General features: G+C 35.7%; 1 protein-coding gene across 1 annotated transcript in view; it reads left to right on the top strand.

Annotated features, from left to right (window-relative positions):
- Positions 1-1,106: 1,106 nt before the first annotated feature.
- LOC149552104 (P-loop containing nucleoside triphosphate hydrolases superfamily protein) overlaps positions 1,107-14,902 on the top strand; it is a 228,117-nt gene continuing 214,321 nt past the window's right edge. The window contains exon 1 of the mRNA XM_089787572.1: positions 1,107-1,422. Coding sequence (XP_089643698.1) covers positions 1,296-1,422 — 127 coding nt within the window. The 5' untranslated portion in view covers positions 1,107-1,295. The remainder of the gene's footprint in view (positions 1,423-14,902) is intronic.

The raw sequence follows: 14,902 nt of genomic DNA, 5'->3' as shown, positions 1-14,902 counted from the left end.
ACACATCAAAAATGAAGAGTGACATTTGTTGAGAGAAACAATAAACAATTGCATACATGTACATATGGTGAAAATGATTGATTTATTTAGATACTTGCAAACATAATTGTTGTAAAGAAACTTCAAACAAGAGGAATACCTGAAGTGTTATATGTTCGTTTGTCTTAGTTTACTACCACTTCTCCACAATCTACTCTAAAACAATGTAATGAAATGAAGTTGAATGGATCACATGTCTATTTGTACACAAATGTTTATATTAATGAATTGTTGATCAATTCTTTGATTTGAAGAAATTTACATGTCGTGCTTTATAGATTGTATTTGAAGATATCTTATACACAAGTTGAATTTAGCTATAAATGGATGACTTGATTGGTCTGATTGATTTTCTATTCGGCCTTGTCAATTTAACAACTTCAAGGGTGACCTTACACGTGCTTCCTGCCCATTGAAGGTGGAAGTGGCCCGTGGAAAGGCCCATTACCTTTGCACTTTGGTATGTGTAATGAGATACAACGTACTTTGTTCAATTGCATTGGTGACATGACTTTGTATATGACAAATTGGGGTTAGAACTAATTGGCTGTTTGAATGGGATGAAATGTCTTATCTAGTGATGACAAAGGTTATCCTATTTTGTGTAAATGCTTGAAAAATGAGTAGATTTGACTCATAACAACTATATTCATTTTGTCCTTATTTTTAGGTGTGTTTTTAATGTTGGGTTCATTTACATACCACTATCAATGCAATATGGGTAATGATAATTGTCAATTGAAAATTGTTGACTTACAATATATGGATGTGCTAGAACTTAATTTTCTCAAATATATCTATATAATGAAATGCTTTTGATATATACATTGTACAATATCTAACACAACTAATATTTTATCGATGACTTAACTTCTCTAATATTAGATGAAACATAAAACTTACTATCAAAATCTACTATCAAAAATAAGATTTAATTTAAATTCTTTAACACTCTAATCTTAGAATATATACTAATTAAAAAATCCCATTAACCTATTTTGATCTCTTAAACCTTATTAAAATCTTTATTTCGTTCATACTATGCAACATATAACCTATACCTGTTCATTTCTGCTACCTACGCTTATGAAAAGTAGCAGGGACAATGTGAAATAATAATAAAATACCCTGAGATTGCTAATTCCACCGCAAACTTCTGGACTGTCGAGAGGCAGCCTCCAGCTACAGTAACAAAATTTCAAGTTGTTTGAATTTTTGCCACCGCCTCCATAACCAGCATAGTTCCTTGCGCAAGAATGAAGAAAGCTTGGAGCCTACGGCGCATAAGGTGTATCCATGCGGCCACCCGAATGCAACCCTCGCCCATTGCTTCCACAGACTCTGCGCTGCCTCCTCCCTCTTCTGCGGGAGATTCTCATCGCTGTATGTTTTTCTCTCTTGAAATCCTCTACGTGGTATACTGCTCTTTCAATTTAGTTAACCGGAAATGATGGAAAACAGCAGCTCTGAGAGTGACCGAGACGTGCAGCTAAGTATACAACGATCTGTCATAGAAGAAATGACCAATGATGACAATTAGCTTATTCGAGGAACCGTTTAAATATCATATATCTAATTGTTCTTAAATATAGAAAGTTTGCGAAAATTTCATGTGGAACGGACAGAATCCAGATTCAAGAAATGGCCAATGACGACAATTAGCTTATTCGAGGAGCCGTTTAAATATCATATATCTAATTGTTCTTAAAACACGCTGTATAGAAAGTTTGCGAAAATTTCATGTGGACCGGACAGAATCCAGATTCAATTGTGTTGTTAGTTTTGCAAGGATAGATACTTGAACTTTGTTCTTTCCGTTTCCTGTTAGATGCTTTACCACTGAGCTGCTTTTTCCTTTTGTGTTCACTATGTGAATTGCTCTTGCACCTTGCTGCATTGCTGATAGTTCAATTGCTTCAAAAGCGAAGCCCCGACATACCTGGAACTAGAAGCTCATGCAATGCCACTTCAAGTGCTTATAATGGTATCTATTGAGCTTAGTTTCCCTCAACTCTTATCCAGCTCCGAAAAAATGTGTCTCACATGGTCTAACACGAGCTCACATTCCATATGTCCTTTTGGAATTGGGGGAATACTGAAGGGAAACTATGCTACTCATGTGTGTATACTTTTTCATTCGCTTTAGCTTAAGGACCAAATTTTGCTTTTGGGTTTATAGTACTATCACATAAAAACATAGCGCAAAGGATGAATGGGCAATTGTATGTTTAATGTTCCAGATATTGGACACTTGACGCTCGGGCGACTTTTTACAGAGTTTTCCAAAAACATTTTCTTTTGTGTATATATGGCCAAATCTCAATATTAGTGTAAATGACTCTCTTCCAGATTGATTATATGCAACTAAGGAATTCCCAAGTTACTGCAATTATTAAAAAATTACATAGTCACAAAAAGTGCTTCATGCAGACCATTGCATACTTTCTCCAAACATGTTTGATTGGATGTGTACAATTCCATCGGTGTAGTTTTGCCAGTATTATAAATTACCTAGAGCTCTGTTACTAACTTTCTACACATGCTGAAATTTAGTTCCATGCAGACCATTGCATACTTTCTCCAAATATGTTTGATTGGATGTGTACAATTCCATCGGTGTAGTTTTGCCAATATTATAAATTACCTAGAGCTCTGTTACTAACTTTCTACACGTGCTGAAATTTAGTTCTGATTGCAAAGGTTTCATACAATTACATAAGCATTTTATGTCGTAATTCAGTTCATACATATTGAGATCATGTTCATTATGTGTCAAAAGAATAACAAATGTCCTTCTATTATTCATTCCAAATATACAACTGATATTTACAAAAGGAACTATAATAATCAAAGAATGTTGAAATAAAATTCTCTCACACAAGTGACCATGAGAGTAGTCCCTAACTGTTGATATATATATCCTACTCTGTAAAAGTAAATGATATAAAAGAAAAGAAAGAGTAGAAAGTCATGGGCACCAGTCATTGTCTATAATGACTGGTTGGCTTTTGTCCATCCACTCCCTACCGTCCGCTGCCTCGAGTCGTGTTCCATCCATGTATCCAAACCCTGCATTCATAAGGCAACTGTTAGATCCGATGGATCTAAGCAATGCAAAGCGTCTCATTTCAACTCAGTCAATTCCTATCATGCCATTCATTTTCACAAAATAAAATATTTATTAGCAAGTAACGAAAACTATCACACTGATATGCTTTACTGCTAACATGTTTGTTTACTGTGCAGCGTCCTATTTCTATCGGGTACTTGGATATAACAGTAGGCTCCCACGAGGGTTATTGAGCCCGATGTACCTGCTAGAAATAGGACCTATGAAGCTGATCAAGACAAAGTAAAACAGAGGAGCAGAAGTATTAAAAAGGGACATTACTAACAGTTTTGAAACCTTTTACTTCAATATATGCAAGCAAGTAGGAACGGTAAAAGTATGTCAGGGATTATGTTTTGTATTTAAATCTGTGAAAATGACAAATATCATGAAAGCAGAGGGTAATACAGCAGTCACAGAGAATAATAAGAAGGAAAATGTGGTATGAGGCGACAAGAGGGATGATGTAAGAAAGATGCTACAGGAATGATACTTCAAATAGAGGAATATGAGTATGCTGGAAAAAGAATTGAAAATGTCAGAAATTGCAGCATCTATTAGACAGAGGATAAATCTATTGTTAAGCATTCATGATAAAGCAAGATTTCATGATATTTTCTAACTGAACAAACAGAGGAGCCTTTGTTACAAGTATAGATGGGCCTGTGCATGCCTATCGTTACTGCTGAATGTTCTATAAAACAAAGGTAAGTAACAAGTGGAAAACACATTCAGAAAATAACCAACAATATATATACCTAGAATGCAAAGTCATCAACAGGTAGATGGAATGGTTTAGAAATGCACTTAGGTTTCTATGCTTTGAATAATTTATATCTAATAATGTGTGGAATATCTGAGTAAAAAATCAAATATATAGATATCTTTCAGATTTGCAAACAACAAAGCATATGCCCAGGGCTGCAATCAAAATTTCAAAAGATAATGCTACAATGCTGGAAATTGTTTAACAACCAATGTTACCCAGTATTGGTGTATGTCGAGACGTTGGAACGAGTTTCTGGGATGGGGGAAAATGGGCCTCATTTTCGGGATGGTGGGGGGATGGCCAAGGGACGGTGGCAAGGGGAAGACGGGGCAGGGAGGAGTGTTGTATAGTATACATATAGAACTTGAAATGCTTGTTATGAAATGATGTTTCAGCATATCATATCAAATTAAAATACTTGAACATAGCCAAATTGCAACATGAACTAGAACCATTGAACATTCAATATAGTAACAATTTACATGCCCATTAGTAACATTCAAAAAACAATAAGTCAAATAGAAATCCAAGTCCCCATACTAGCAGCAACATGGTTGCAGAATGGCGGAGGTGGGGGTACTTGGGTACGTGAGTACCCGGTGCGGGGACATCTCGGGGATGGGTACTCCAAGGTTTGGGAGGGGGGTGCGAGTCCCCGTGTAACACTGGTAACAACAAGAGTGTTCTTTGCATTTCAGCAACAACAAAGATCTGTGTTTTTCAGCTCAAGCATTCAAAGTAGATCTTTGAATTTAATGCAAAAGGGGGCCAATAAATCAGGCAAAACCAATTTTGGGTTACTTTCAAAATTGTCTATATCATAAGACAATAAATTGGAAGAGACTATAAATGACTTATCAAGTCTCCATTAAACTGTCACTGCTAAAGGAGCAAATATATCAGCAAGAGAAAAGAAAAAATCCTGAATGCCTAGATTTGCCAAGATACCAAAGAATATGTAGAACGGCAACAACAACAAAGTAAATGAAACCTCATTCATGGCGGTAAGTATCAAAGAAAACTCCAATTATCATGAGCAACAAGAATTATGGCGTACTAGTTGAAAGAAGATTTATGGATTTGTATCAAATGAGAACTAAAGTCTCATATGACTCATCACATTAAAACCCATAAGGAGATAAATGCATCTATAGGCAAATATCAAATTACAGAGAGTTACGTAATGTAAGAGTGTTGGCAAACCCAAACCCCACAATTCCAAATAGAAGGGTCAGAAATAAGAAAACCCTGAAAATGGCATGCGAATGAATGGAGATTGCTTTTTCAACAATAGCATATGATAGACAACAACAAAACAATAGGGTTCTCTCTACAACATGGCGGCATCATTATAATGATAGACCCCAAGCAGTTATATAATAGAGCAAAGCAAAAGAATGACAATTTTTCATTAATAAATCCCAATCAGCCATCTTTCCAAATGAAGGTATATGTAAAGTAACAATATACTGAAGGTTATTTATACTCACTTGCAGCTGTAGCAGAGATAAAGGCAGGTCACAACACAAAGGAGAAGAAGCAAAGTGAGAAGTCGCAGAAGATAAGCAACAAACATTCCAATGGCGTGTAAGAAACACAAAGAGAAATCACACATTCCCTTAGAAAATGCAGTAAAACTGTGTACATCTCCACCATGGCAACTTAGATCAAACAAAAAATGACATCAGAGCAAGTGATGACTGCTCCCAATAAGACTCCAAGCCCGAAATCGTGTCAAACTTCAATATGAGAACCCAGATGAAGCTCACGACCAGCAAAAAATGAACACGATGGAGATTTGCAAAAAAACTCCACTCCATCATGGCGGCTAGCAAAGTTTCTTCCAGCAAACCCTAACTCTTCAAAAGAATTCAAAAAAACACAAATGAAATAGAAATGAAGGATGGGAAAGAGATTTTTGTTTTAGGGATTGCTCGTTGATGCTTGGAGTAAAATTTGCCACGTTGCCTTTTCCTGGCCAAGTGGTGTTTTATTCCTTTTACCTTGCAATATTTCTTTCCATCGGCAATATGTGCTTAAGTGGCTAAATAAGTTTGTAAACATTAGTATTTTGTTTTATTGATTTTGCATTTTTCTATTGTAATTAATATTACTTATTTTGATAACTTATAAGTCAAATAAGTAATATTAAAATTCCAATGCAAAATTGATATTAATGTTTCTAGATTAGGGGTGATAAGACTATGACTTATTCTTTGTGTTATATGGGGTTGGTTTTGAGTAAGTAAAGGTCTTTTGAATTGATGGATTCCTAATAAGGAGGTAACTAAGTTGTATTTCTGCCAAGTAGTAAGTTTGACTTGGAATTAAGGAGTAATTCTAGGGGTTGGTTTGGGTCGACTCTGGACTTTGACTAGGCAATTTGGGTGTCTTTATGATCAGTTAGAGTGTTTTTTGGGGAATTATGAGTGAGTAATTGATGTTATTATGACTTAGTGGGGTTATGAGGCAGTGAGTTGTCCTTTATGATAAGGATTGACCCTTTTTTGGAGCTTTGTTTCATAGATTCGACCCTAAGGTGTTTGTACGTAGTCTTCTAGACTATGATTGTAAAAGGGGTTCTGATTATTTAGAGGAGATTTTTTCGTGACATATTCTTGTGTCCTTGGCATTTTCTGCATCTTTTGTAATTCAGTTTTGGAATACTCGATACATGTATTGAGTCATTAGTTATAGTTTCTGACTTGAAATCTAGCCTTAATCATTTCTGTTACTGTGTGTGAGTAATATCTGATTGATAAAGTGTTAAGTGATTTTTTAAGATTCCTTATCATTCTGTCTCAGTTATCACCTAGTTGCAGTTTGTACTTTTGTTTGTAGGTTATAATTTGTGTCTTCCGTTTTGGTACTGTTATGTGAATGTTTTCATTTTCCTTAACTCTCATTATTAGGACCTTATTATGAAGTATTAATGCAAGCCAATATAGGATCTAAGTGTTGATCAACAAGGGGAGTTTTGCTGTTTTGCTATTAGTCATGTCTTTAGTATCAACAAGTTTTGGTGTATCACCTATTTAAATCTAAGTTCAGTTTTAGGTTTTTTTCTGTATCTTTCTCCCTTTTCCTATCAAGTTCAGTTTGTTTTAGTTACAAGAGCTTAGGTGATTATCCCAAGGAGTTGGCCTATAACCTAGAGATCCACTCAGTTTCATAGGAAAACCCACTGCTTATGAGTGGTTCAATGTTACTTGAAATTTCCAGTTCTTTTTAGTGAATCTGGTTGGGTGCAAATTTTAGGATTTAACAAGCGCAATGTACGACCTGCCATCAGCTTGTATAAATAATCTCACTGATTTTCTTTTCTTACAAAGTATGGGTTGACCTTTCAACAGGTATGAGGTTGGCAAGGTAAACTATTTTGTTGACTATGCAGAGGTTAGGCTTTCAGTGGTTTCCCTACCAGTGATTAATGCTGCCAAGAATAGGACCAAATTAATGATGGCATTGATCTTTCAGCAAATACATGACGCACGATAAGGCACAAAATTTTGTGGTTTCAATTGAGATTTGAAAACACACAAGGAACCATAGGCAACAACCGGGCTTTTAAAAACCTGTATCTATAATCTCTCTTCACAAAATTTTGACATATAATTTCCAACCCCTTTTCAAGGCTTGAACTCATTAAATATAATGGTTTTAATTTAGATTTAAAAATACCCAAGGAACCATGAGCAACAACAATGCAAATGAGTATTATGATCGGCCTTAAAAAAGTTTGTGCCTGTTCATTTGATCTCCGTTTTTTCATCTTGTCTTTTTCAGTCCGTTATCTAGTCATTGGAAAATCAGTTTATGGTTGATTCCTGTGTGACGTCCCTGATTAAAATAAATAAATTATTAAAAAAAATTTGTTTATGGGCCGATTGCTTTAGTATATCTCGGACTCATTTTTTTTTAATTGTTTGGATAGCTGTTTGGTGTGCCTCCTGTTGGCACTTAGTTCCTCCCTCCAACGGGGTATATATGTCCGTCGAATTAGTTGTTGTAGGTATGCGATCTGAATTTTTTTTTTCTACTGTGAATTTTTGTTAGAGTTTTGGGTTGTTTGCCGTTTTAGAAGTGAAAGATCTTCCCTATTTGGCTATTCATTTTGAGGGGATTCGACCCTCACCCTATTCCGTTTGTGTACTACTTGGCTCAGATCTTACAAATTGGAGATTTATACTTGTTTGCTAATATCATTGTCTTTTGGAATACATCTTTATGGCTCAGATCTTACAAATTGGAGATTTATACTTGTTTGCTAATATCATTGTCTTTTGGAATATATCTTTAAATTTGTATAGTTTGGGTGCAACAATGTATGTTCTGTTCTTATATTGAGATCTTTGTGATTGATCAACAACACCACTTATTGAAGGAAGTCTACTAGATCACACAATCTTCCACCATCCTTCGTACCCCCCCTCTCTTCATTCCTCTGTGCACCCTCCTGCACCACTGTACTACATCTTCCTGCCCCGTACGACCAACCCAGTCTGTCATCATCGTACCTCCCTATCTTGCATATTGTATGGTCCATTTTCCCTCTAACAAACCCATATGACCCCCTCCATATCCACTGTACTGCACCCACCCTCACCATATAGTGATATTCTTGTTCCACCGTACAAACTACTAACACCGTACGATAGTACCCCACCAACACCCTACAAACAACTCTGGCATTGTACGAGCATTTCCAGCCACCGTACAGGCACCCCTTCCATTGTATGGGCATTTCCAACCACTGTATGGGCACCCCTGCTTATTGACATGTTTGAGTCTAAGACCAAAGGTATGTGCTTGTTTTGTGCTTGTTTTCGTTGTTTGTTTGATTTCTTTCTCGTTTTTCTTCTTTCAGAAGAAGTTGCAAGTTCTTTCCCAAGAACTTAAGTGCATTTCACTTCACTCCACTTTTTACCTTTTCATGCAAGTGCATCATTTTATTCCATGTCCATCATTACATGCCATAGCATATTGCAGCTCATTCTCCACATGTGATTACATTTAATCTCACCCTCCATCCACACTTACGTGTAATCTCATTCATCATTCCCACTTACACACATTTCCATCCTCCGAACCTAATTGCATGTTCGCATCAAGTCACAATTGCATCCGAAGAATCCAACTTTGGTAGGTCACTCTTTAAACCCCAAAGTTGCCATTTGCACACATCCATATGCATCCCAACTTACATTCTTGGTCATCCCAACAAAAACTCATCATTTTCCACATGCAATCCATCCTTCTAAGTCCGACTTTGGCCCTTTCCACCCAAATACATATGCTTACCGATTTATTTCCAGCCATCATATGTGTTCCATAAGTGTCTAATCCATAGTTCGAATTCTCATCCCTCATGGATTCATCATTGTAACTCAAATCCAAAGGTTTTCATGGATCTAATCTCATTGGAAGATATTTTCATCTTCATGTTGCAACGCACTCTTCAAGATATGTCGAAACTTCTTCAAAGAACAAAGATATCCCGTTGAGAAGATATGCTTTGATCCTCAAGAAGCAATAATTCATTTGGTCTCCATTTTCCCAATGGTTGTTTGAGAACTTAAGTTCGTGTGGGAATATGCCAAGCACTTTGCTTTTAAAAAAAGAGAGTTAAAGGTGCTAATGAAAAGTTGTTTCGAGTTTACATCCGGACACCATCGAAAAGGTTTTCAGTGTTAGAGATTCCAAAATGTGACAATCTACAAAGGAGAATTCACGACAACTCAAACAAGAAAAAGCTTGATCACATCAAGTATTTAAATGACAACTAGAAACTCATGAAGGAGGATGCAACGATGTAGAATAGTCTCAAATTGTCTTTGATAAAACTTTGATTAAAAACTTGAGATACAAATTTGTTTCATAATAAACTTCACAGGATGGAATTTTGTTTGACTTTGAAGAAAAACCTCTGACTATACCCAATAGGATGACACGTTCGATGCTCTGATACCATTGTAGTATCCTGGATGGATATTTTACCAAATTTATCTCATAAGTAGATTTCAAAACACGAGATGATTTATGCAATTAAGACCAGCAAATAACCAGTGTAATATAAATTTCCTCATAATTCATTATTGCATTATAAAACAACAAAATAACATGCATAGAGAATCCAATCTTACAATTAACAATAGCATCCAGATTGGAAACATGTAAAAGGAACCCGTAAGCTTAGCGTGAACTCTGTCTTGAATCTATTGCAGTGATGAACCATGCATAATTAAAAATGAATGGGCCTACCTCTTTTAATGCTCAAACAATGACTCTTCAACTGCCTTCGTTCATTTCGTCTTATTTCCCCTTTTTGTCACTTTTGCCTACTTTATAATATTAAATTGACCCCCTTTTTTAAGTTACATTATGGTCTCATAATTTAATATTATATGAATGTGTCCTTAGCCTTGTAATGTCCCAGAAAGGGGACATTACACTTTTCTAATATGGTTAATAATGGTATACTAATATACCTTACACATCCAAATATGTATTGGATTTGAGATACCCAGAGTCTGACTAAGATGACATTGTTTATGTTTAATACTATGATAGAGTTATTTTGTGTATGACTTTCTACCCTAGAAATATCATGAAAATCAATATTATTTGCAATTATCTATATCTACCACAAATTCAACATATATATCTATATACATACATACATACATATTAATAAATCTACTATATGAGTTGGGGGGTAAACTTCAGTAGGGTGTCGTAACTTGACCCTAGGCCCAAGTGTAGGATCTCTTGTCCCTCTCAGTCTCATACCTTATGAGGTGGTGTACCTAGTGAGACCTCACCATTTTCCCAGATTGCCCTTTTTCCCCACACCATAAGGCTGATTAATGTCACTGAACTAATATTCAATTGATAAATATACCTCATCAATTAAGTCTAGGATACAAATATATTTTCTCTATTTAAGAAATATCTAAATGAAAAGACATAAATGAAAGAATTCAAGTGAGCAAAGTGAGAAGATATGTTACCATGAGATAAGTCGGTTACCAAGAGTATGCACCAATTAATCAACAAGAAGAGACAAATATTTTGAAAGGAGAAAAGAAAAGGAAAATCCCTTGAGTAATATTATGAATCGGAGGCAAAGCCTATAGAAAAGAGAGAGACAGAGAGTTGGAGCCATTGGCTCATTTCAATAACATCAATATGATGTCTAGAAGAATGAGAGAGAGGCATTTCTTTTATAGAGATGGGAAATGAGTTGCAAAATGTAATTCCCACTTCTATGAATGCCACCATTCATAATAAGTGTGTGCAAGGTGTTCAAATCCTCTTAAGGAGGATCAACTAATTTCCTTAATAAAAGGAATTACAAAAAATGAGCTGTCGTTAGACATGGATAAGAGGACAAGAAAGTGACATGTCCTCATATGTGGACTAGAGGACAAACAACTTGTAGTAGTTTGTAGGTATTCTTGAAATATCCCAAATTAAATACATCCAAGGAAAGATTAATATTTCTAACACTCTAAAATGGAGATCTTATTACAGTATAGTCTTACTGTATTTATGAATATCCATGTATACAAGACTGCTGTTAATATATACCTATATCTATTTGATTAGTGTGTAGACACACATTCATTTACATGTATACTTTTTTATCTAGATTTATAGCAGTCTGAGTGCAGTAATTTACACAAAATATTCATAATATGCAACAGTAATATCTCTTACCTTTCTTTTGATTGATGTTAACTTTTTGTGCTATCTGAACTCTTTTTTCCGATTGTGGCAAGTTCGATAATGTCGATTGCTCTGTTTATTCTTTGCAATTTCTTCTATTTTCCCTTTTAGATTTTATGCCCTCTTATCTTTTATTATCTCTTCCATTTACTTTGTTTGCTGACTATATATTATTTGCTGATTTCCCTTATGAAAGGGCCACACCCTTTGATTATGATAAGTTACATACATTTGACAAATGCCACCCCTTTCACTTCCTATCTCTCACTTCTCAAATCCGTCTTTTGCACTTTTCAAGTTTGTACATATCTCAATTAAGTTCTGCACATCGCTTCTTCTAGGTCTTCATATCTTATCTTCTTATTTCCTGCTCCATTCTTATTTCAGATCCCCCCCATTTGATCCTTCCTCCCCTTTACATCTTCCCATGTGAGGGAGAGGTCACACCTCTTCAACATGTCTGCCTTTTGGAAAGAGTTACAACCCTATATAATTCTTCATTTTTCAAAGAGTCACAACCCTTTAAAAAAGTCACAACCCTTCATAATCACACCCATTTGAAAGAGTTACAACCCTTCATCATTTTTGTCTTTTGAAAGAGTCACTTCCTTATTTTCTTTGTATTCTTTTCTTCTTCCATTTATCCTTTTTTAATCCCTTTATCTCCTCTTCTTCCTTCCTCTATATTTCCTTTCAAATGAAGTCTCCAGCCTTTAATAACTCATTTTGAAGGAGTCACAACTCTTCATTACATATCATTTGACCTTTCATTAAATTTAGTTAATTTATATTTTATTATATTAATTAAGTAATTTATTCATACTTTAATTTTATTTATTATTATTAATTATTAATTTATCATTTTAGATAAGGGACATCATAGTTTGAACCTTGAAAATTGTTAAAAAGAATTACATCATTGACAATAACTTTGGTGTTCATTCGTGCAATATTAAGTTTTTGGCAAGAAAGCCAGAAACATATGATAGGTTATGATGCACATTTTGCACCATCCCTATAGTTCTTCATACAACATCTTCATTTCCTACCACTGTACGCCCTTACTTAGTCATCTTACACCCCATCATCGTATGGGCATCTGCCTTAGCCATAGGCTTATCTTCTTTTCTCCTCGTACAAACGCTACCCTTCAAGACCTGTACACTCCACTTTTAGAGCCCCGTACATACTAGCTCTCATACATTGATCAAGTTTGTGATCATGTGGAGGAAATTTAGCAACATGCCAAGTTGGAACATTTCAATGGTATCAGAGTTGGTGAGTCCGCCAGCCTGTTGGGAGAATTGAGAGTTTGGACTTGGGTCACACTATGGCACCCAACGATGCCGTATGGTCTCTATCTTATATTTCTGCAGATTGGAAGGCACATTTTGCTTGAATACTCCAAGAATTCTTTTGCGTGCCAACTGTTGGATGGTCAAGTGCATGATGATAGATACAAGGTGGTTGGCGACATCATTTACTACAAAGACAAAATCTATTTGGTACCCAAGTCCAAGATGAAGGAAAGTATTATGGAGGAAGTTACTTGCACAAATATCGTCGAACCAACACCCAATGATTAACTAGATGAAAATATGGTATTTGCCAATGACCCTCCAAACAAGCAGGCTCTATTGGTAGTTGTTCAACTTCTAGGTGATCCAGACTCGATTGAGGATTGTTTGTAGGAGAAATCTTTACAATTGGTTGAGTATGGAGTTCACCCTTTGACTGGGCATAAGGCATACATGATTGCTACTTCTTCGTGTGAGGGGGCATCCTTATGGAAACTACAAGTTGTACTTGAGCTATGAGATCCCTGAGGAAATTTATGAGCACGATGATATGAAGGCTTTGGATCTGATCATCAAGGCATCTCAATGGGATTCCGATGACTTCGGGCATGGCCATGTTTATATCAAAATGACACAGTGAAAGCTTGTTGCATGTTTACTTTTCTCACCTACATGTCAATGCATATACGTGATCATGATGTGGCATGAAGATTTCAATAAATACAACTATCAATGTCTGCACTTTGTTTGGGAGCTTGCAACTGCAGTGTGCAAACCATTTGATGATGGATTGCTTGAGGGCAAATAATCTTTGGGCGGTGGGGATTTGTAATGTTCCTAGTTTTTAATGAAATATTTTAATTAGGCTGATTTATTAAATGGTCCTAAACATTAAATAATATCACAAGGACTTATTTAATCAATTGATTTAATTAATAAAAGACCGAAATAATAAAATAATAAGTTTGCTTGCTGAGGTTCTATTTGTAATCCTCCGAGAAGCTTCCCTGAAGCCCTTTATAAGGTTGTTGTTGGCATTGAAGGCATTACAGATTGGGTTTGATTTCTCTTTGTATTTTCAGAGGCTGGAGGCTGAGGAATTGGTTCGTAGTTTTAGAGGTGGAAGACCCTCCCTATTCTGCCTGTTTTAGTTTCAGTGGTTCAATGCCATCCTACTATGCCGTTAATAATATCTTATGGATACTTGTGCGTCGAGTTTATAGTTGACCGTCGTCATTTGGCGATTGCTTGTATTTGCTCAAATCTTGTCCGATGCCTATGTAACGTTGGAGTATTATTGGCTTTGAGCAAATTAGTTGTGGCAATCCACCATTTATGCAATGTTGAATTTTGTTCTGTGTCTATGTGTGTAACAACCACTTTTTCCTGGGTCTTAACTAACAATTAACATATCAAAGAAATACAGTTGTTACTCTATTTTCATATGAAGACAGTTATATCAGTTACGTTCATGGGAATGAAATTAACGATTACAATCAGTTAAACGAAATTTCATAACTAACAGTTGAAAACACCATCAATGAATTTACTATGGAAATTAAAATCTACATACCATGAAATTCAAAATCGAAATTAATCTAGGGATGCTTCTGTAAACACCTAGGTTATTTAACAAATACCACTCAAAATCAAATGATGATTACCATCCAATACCACTATATCAAAACCAAATGACGATTACCATCAAATACCACTATATCAATTAGGGCATCGATTACCATTGGGTCATTTAGGACATCGCATATGGGGCGTCTATTACCATTGGATCGTTTAGGGCATCACATATCATTGTATCAATTAGGGCATCTATTACCATTGGATCATTTAGGGCATTAGATACCACTGTATCGTTTGGGGCGTCAGATACCACCGCATCATTTAGGGTATCAGATACCACTGTATCGTTTAGGACATCAGATACCACTATATCATTTGGGG

The sequence above is a fragment of the Cupressus sempervirens genome, chromosome 6 (assembly GCF_028749045.1).
Source record: "Cupressus sempervirens isolate cs-2001-9-10 chromosome 6, ASM2874904v1, whole genome shotgun sequence".
Classification (NCBI taxonomy): Eukaryota; Viridiplantae; Streptophyta; class Pinopsida; order Cupressales; family Cupressaceae; genus Cupressus; species Cupressus sempervirens.
This window is presented reverse-complemented; position numbering and strand designations above follow the sequence as displayed.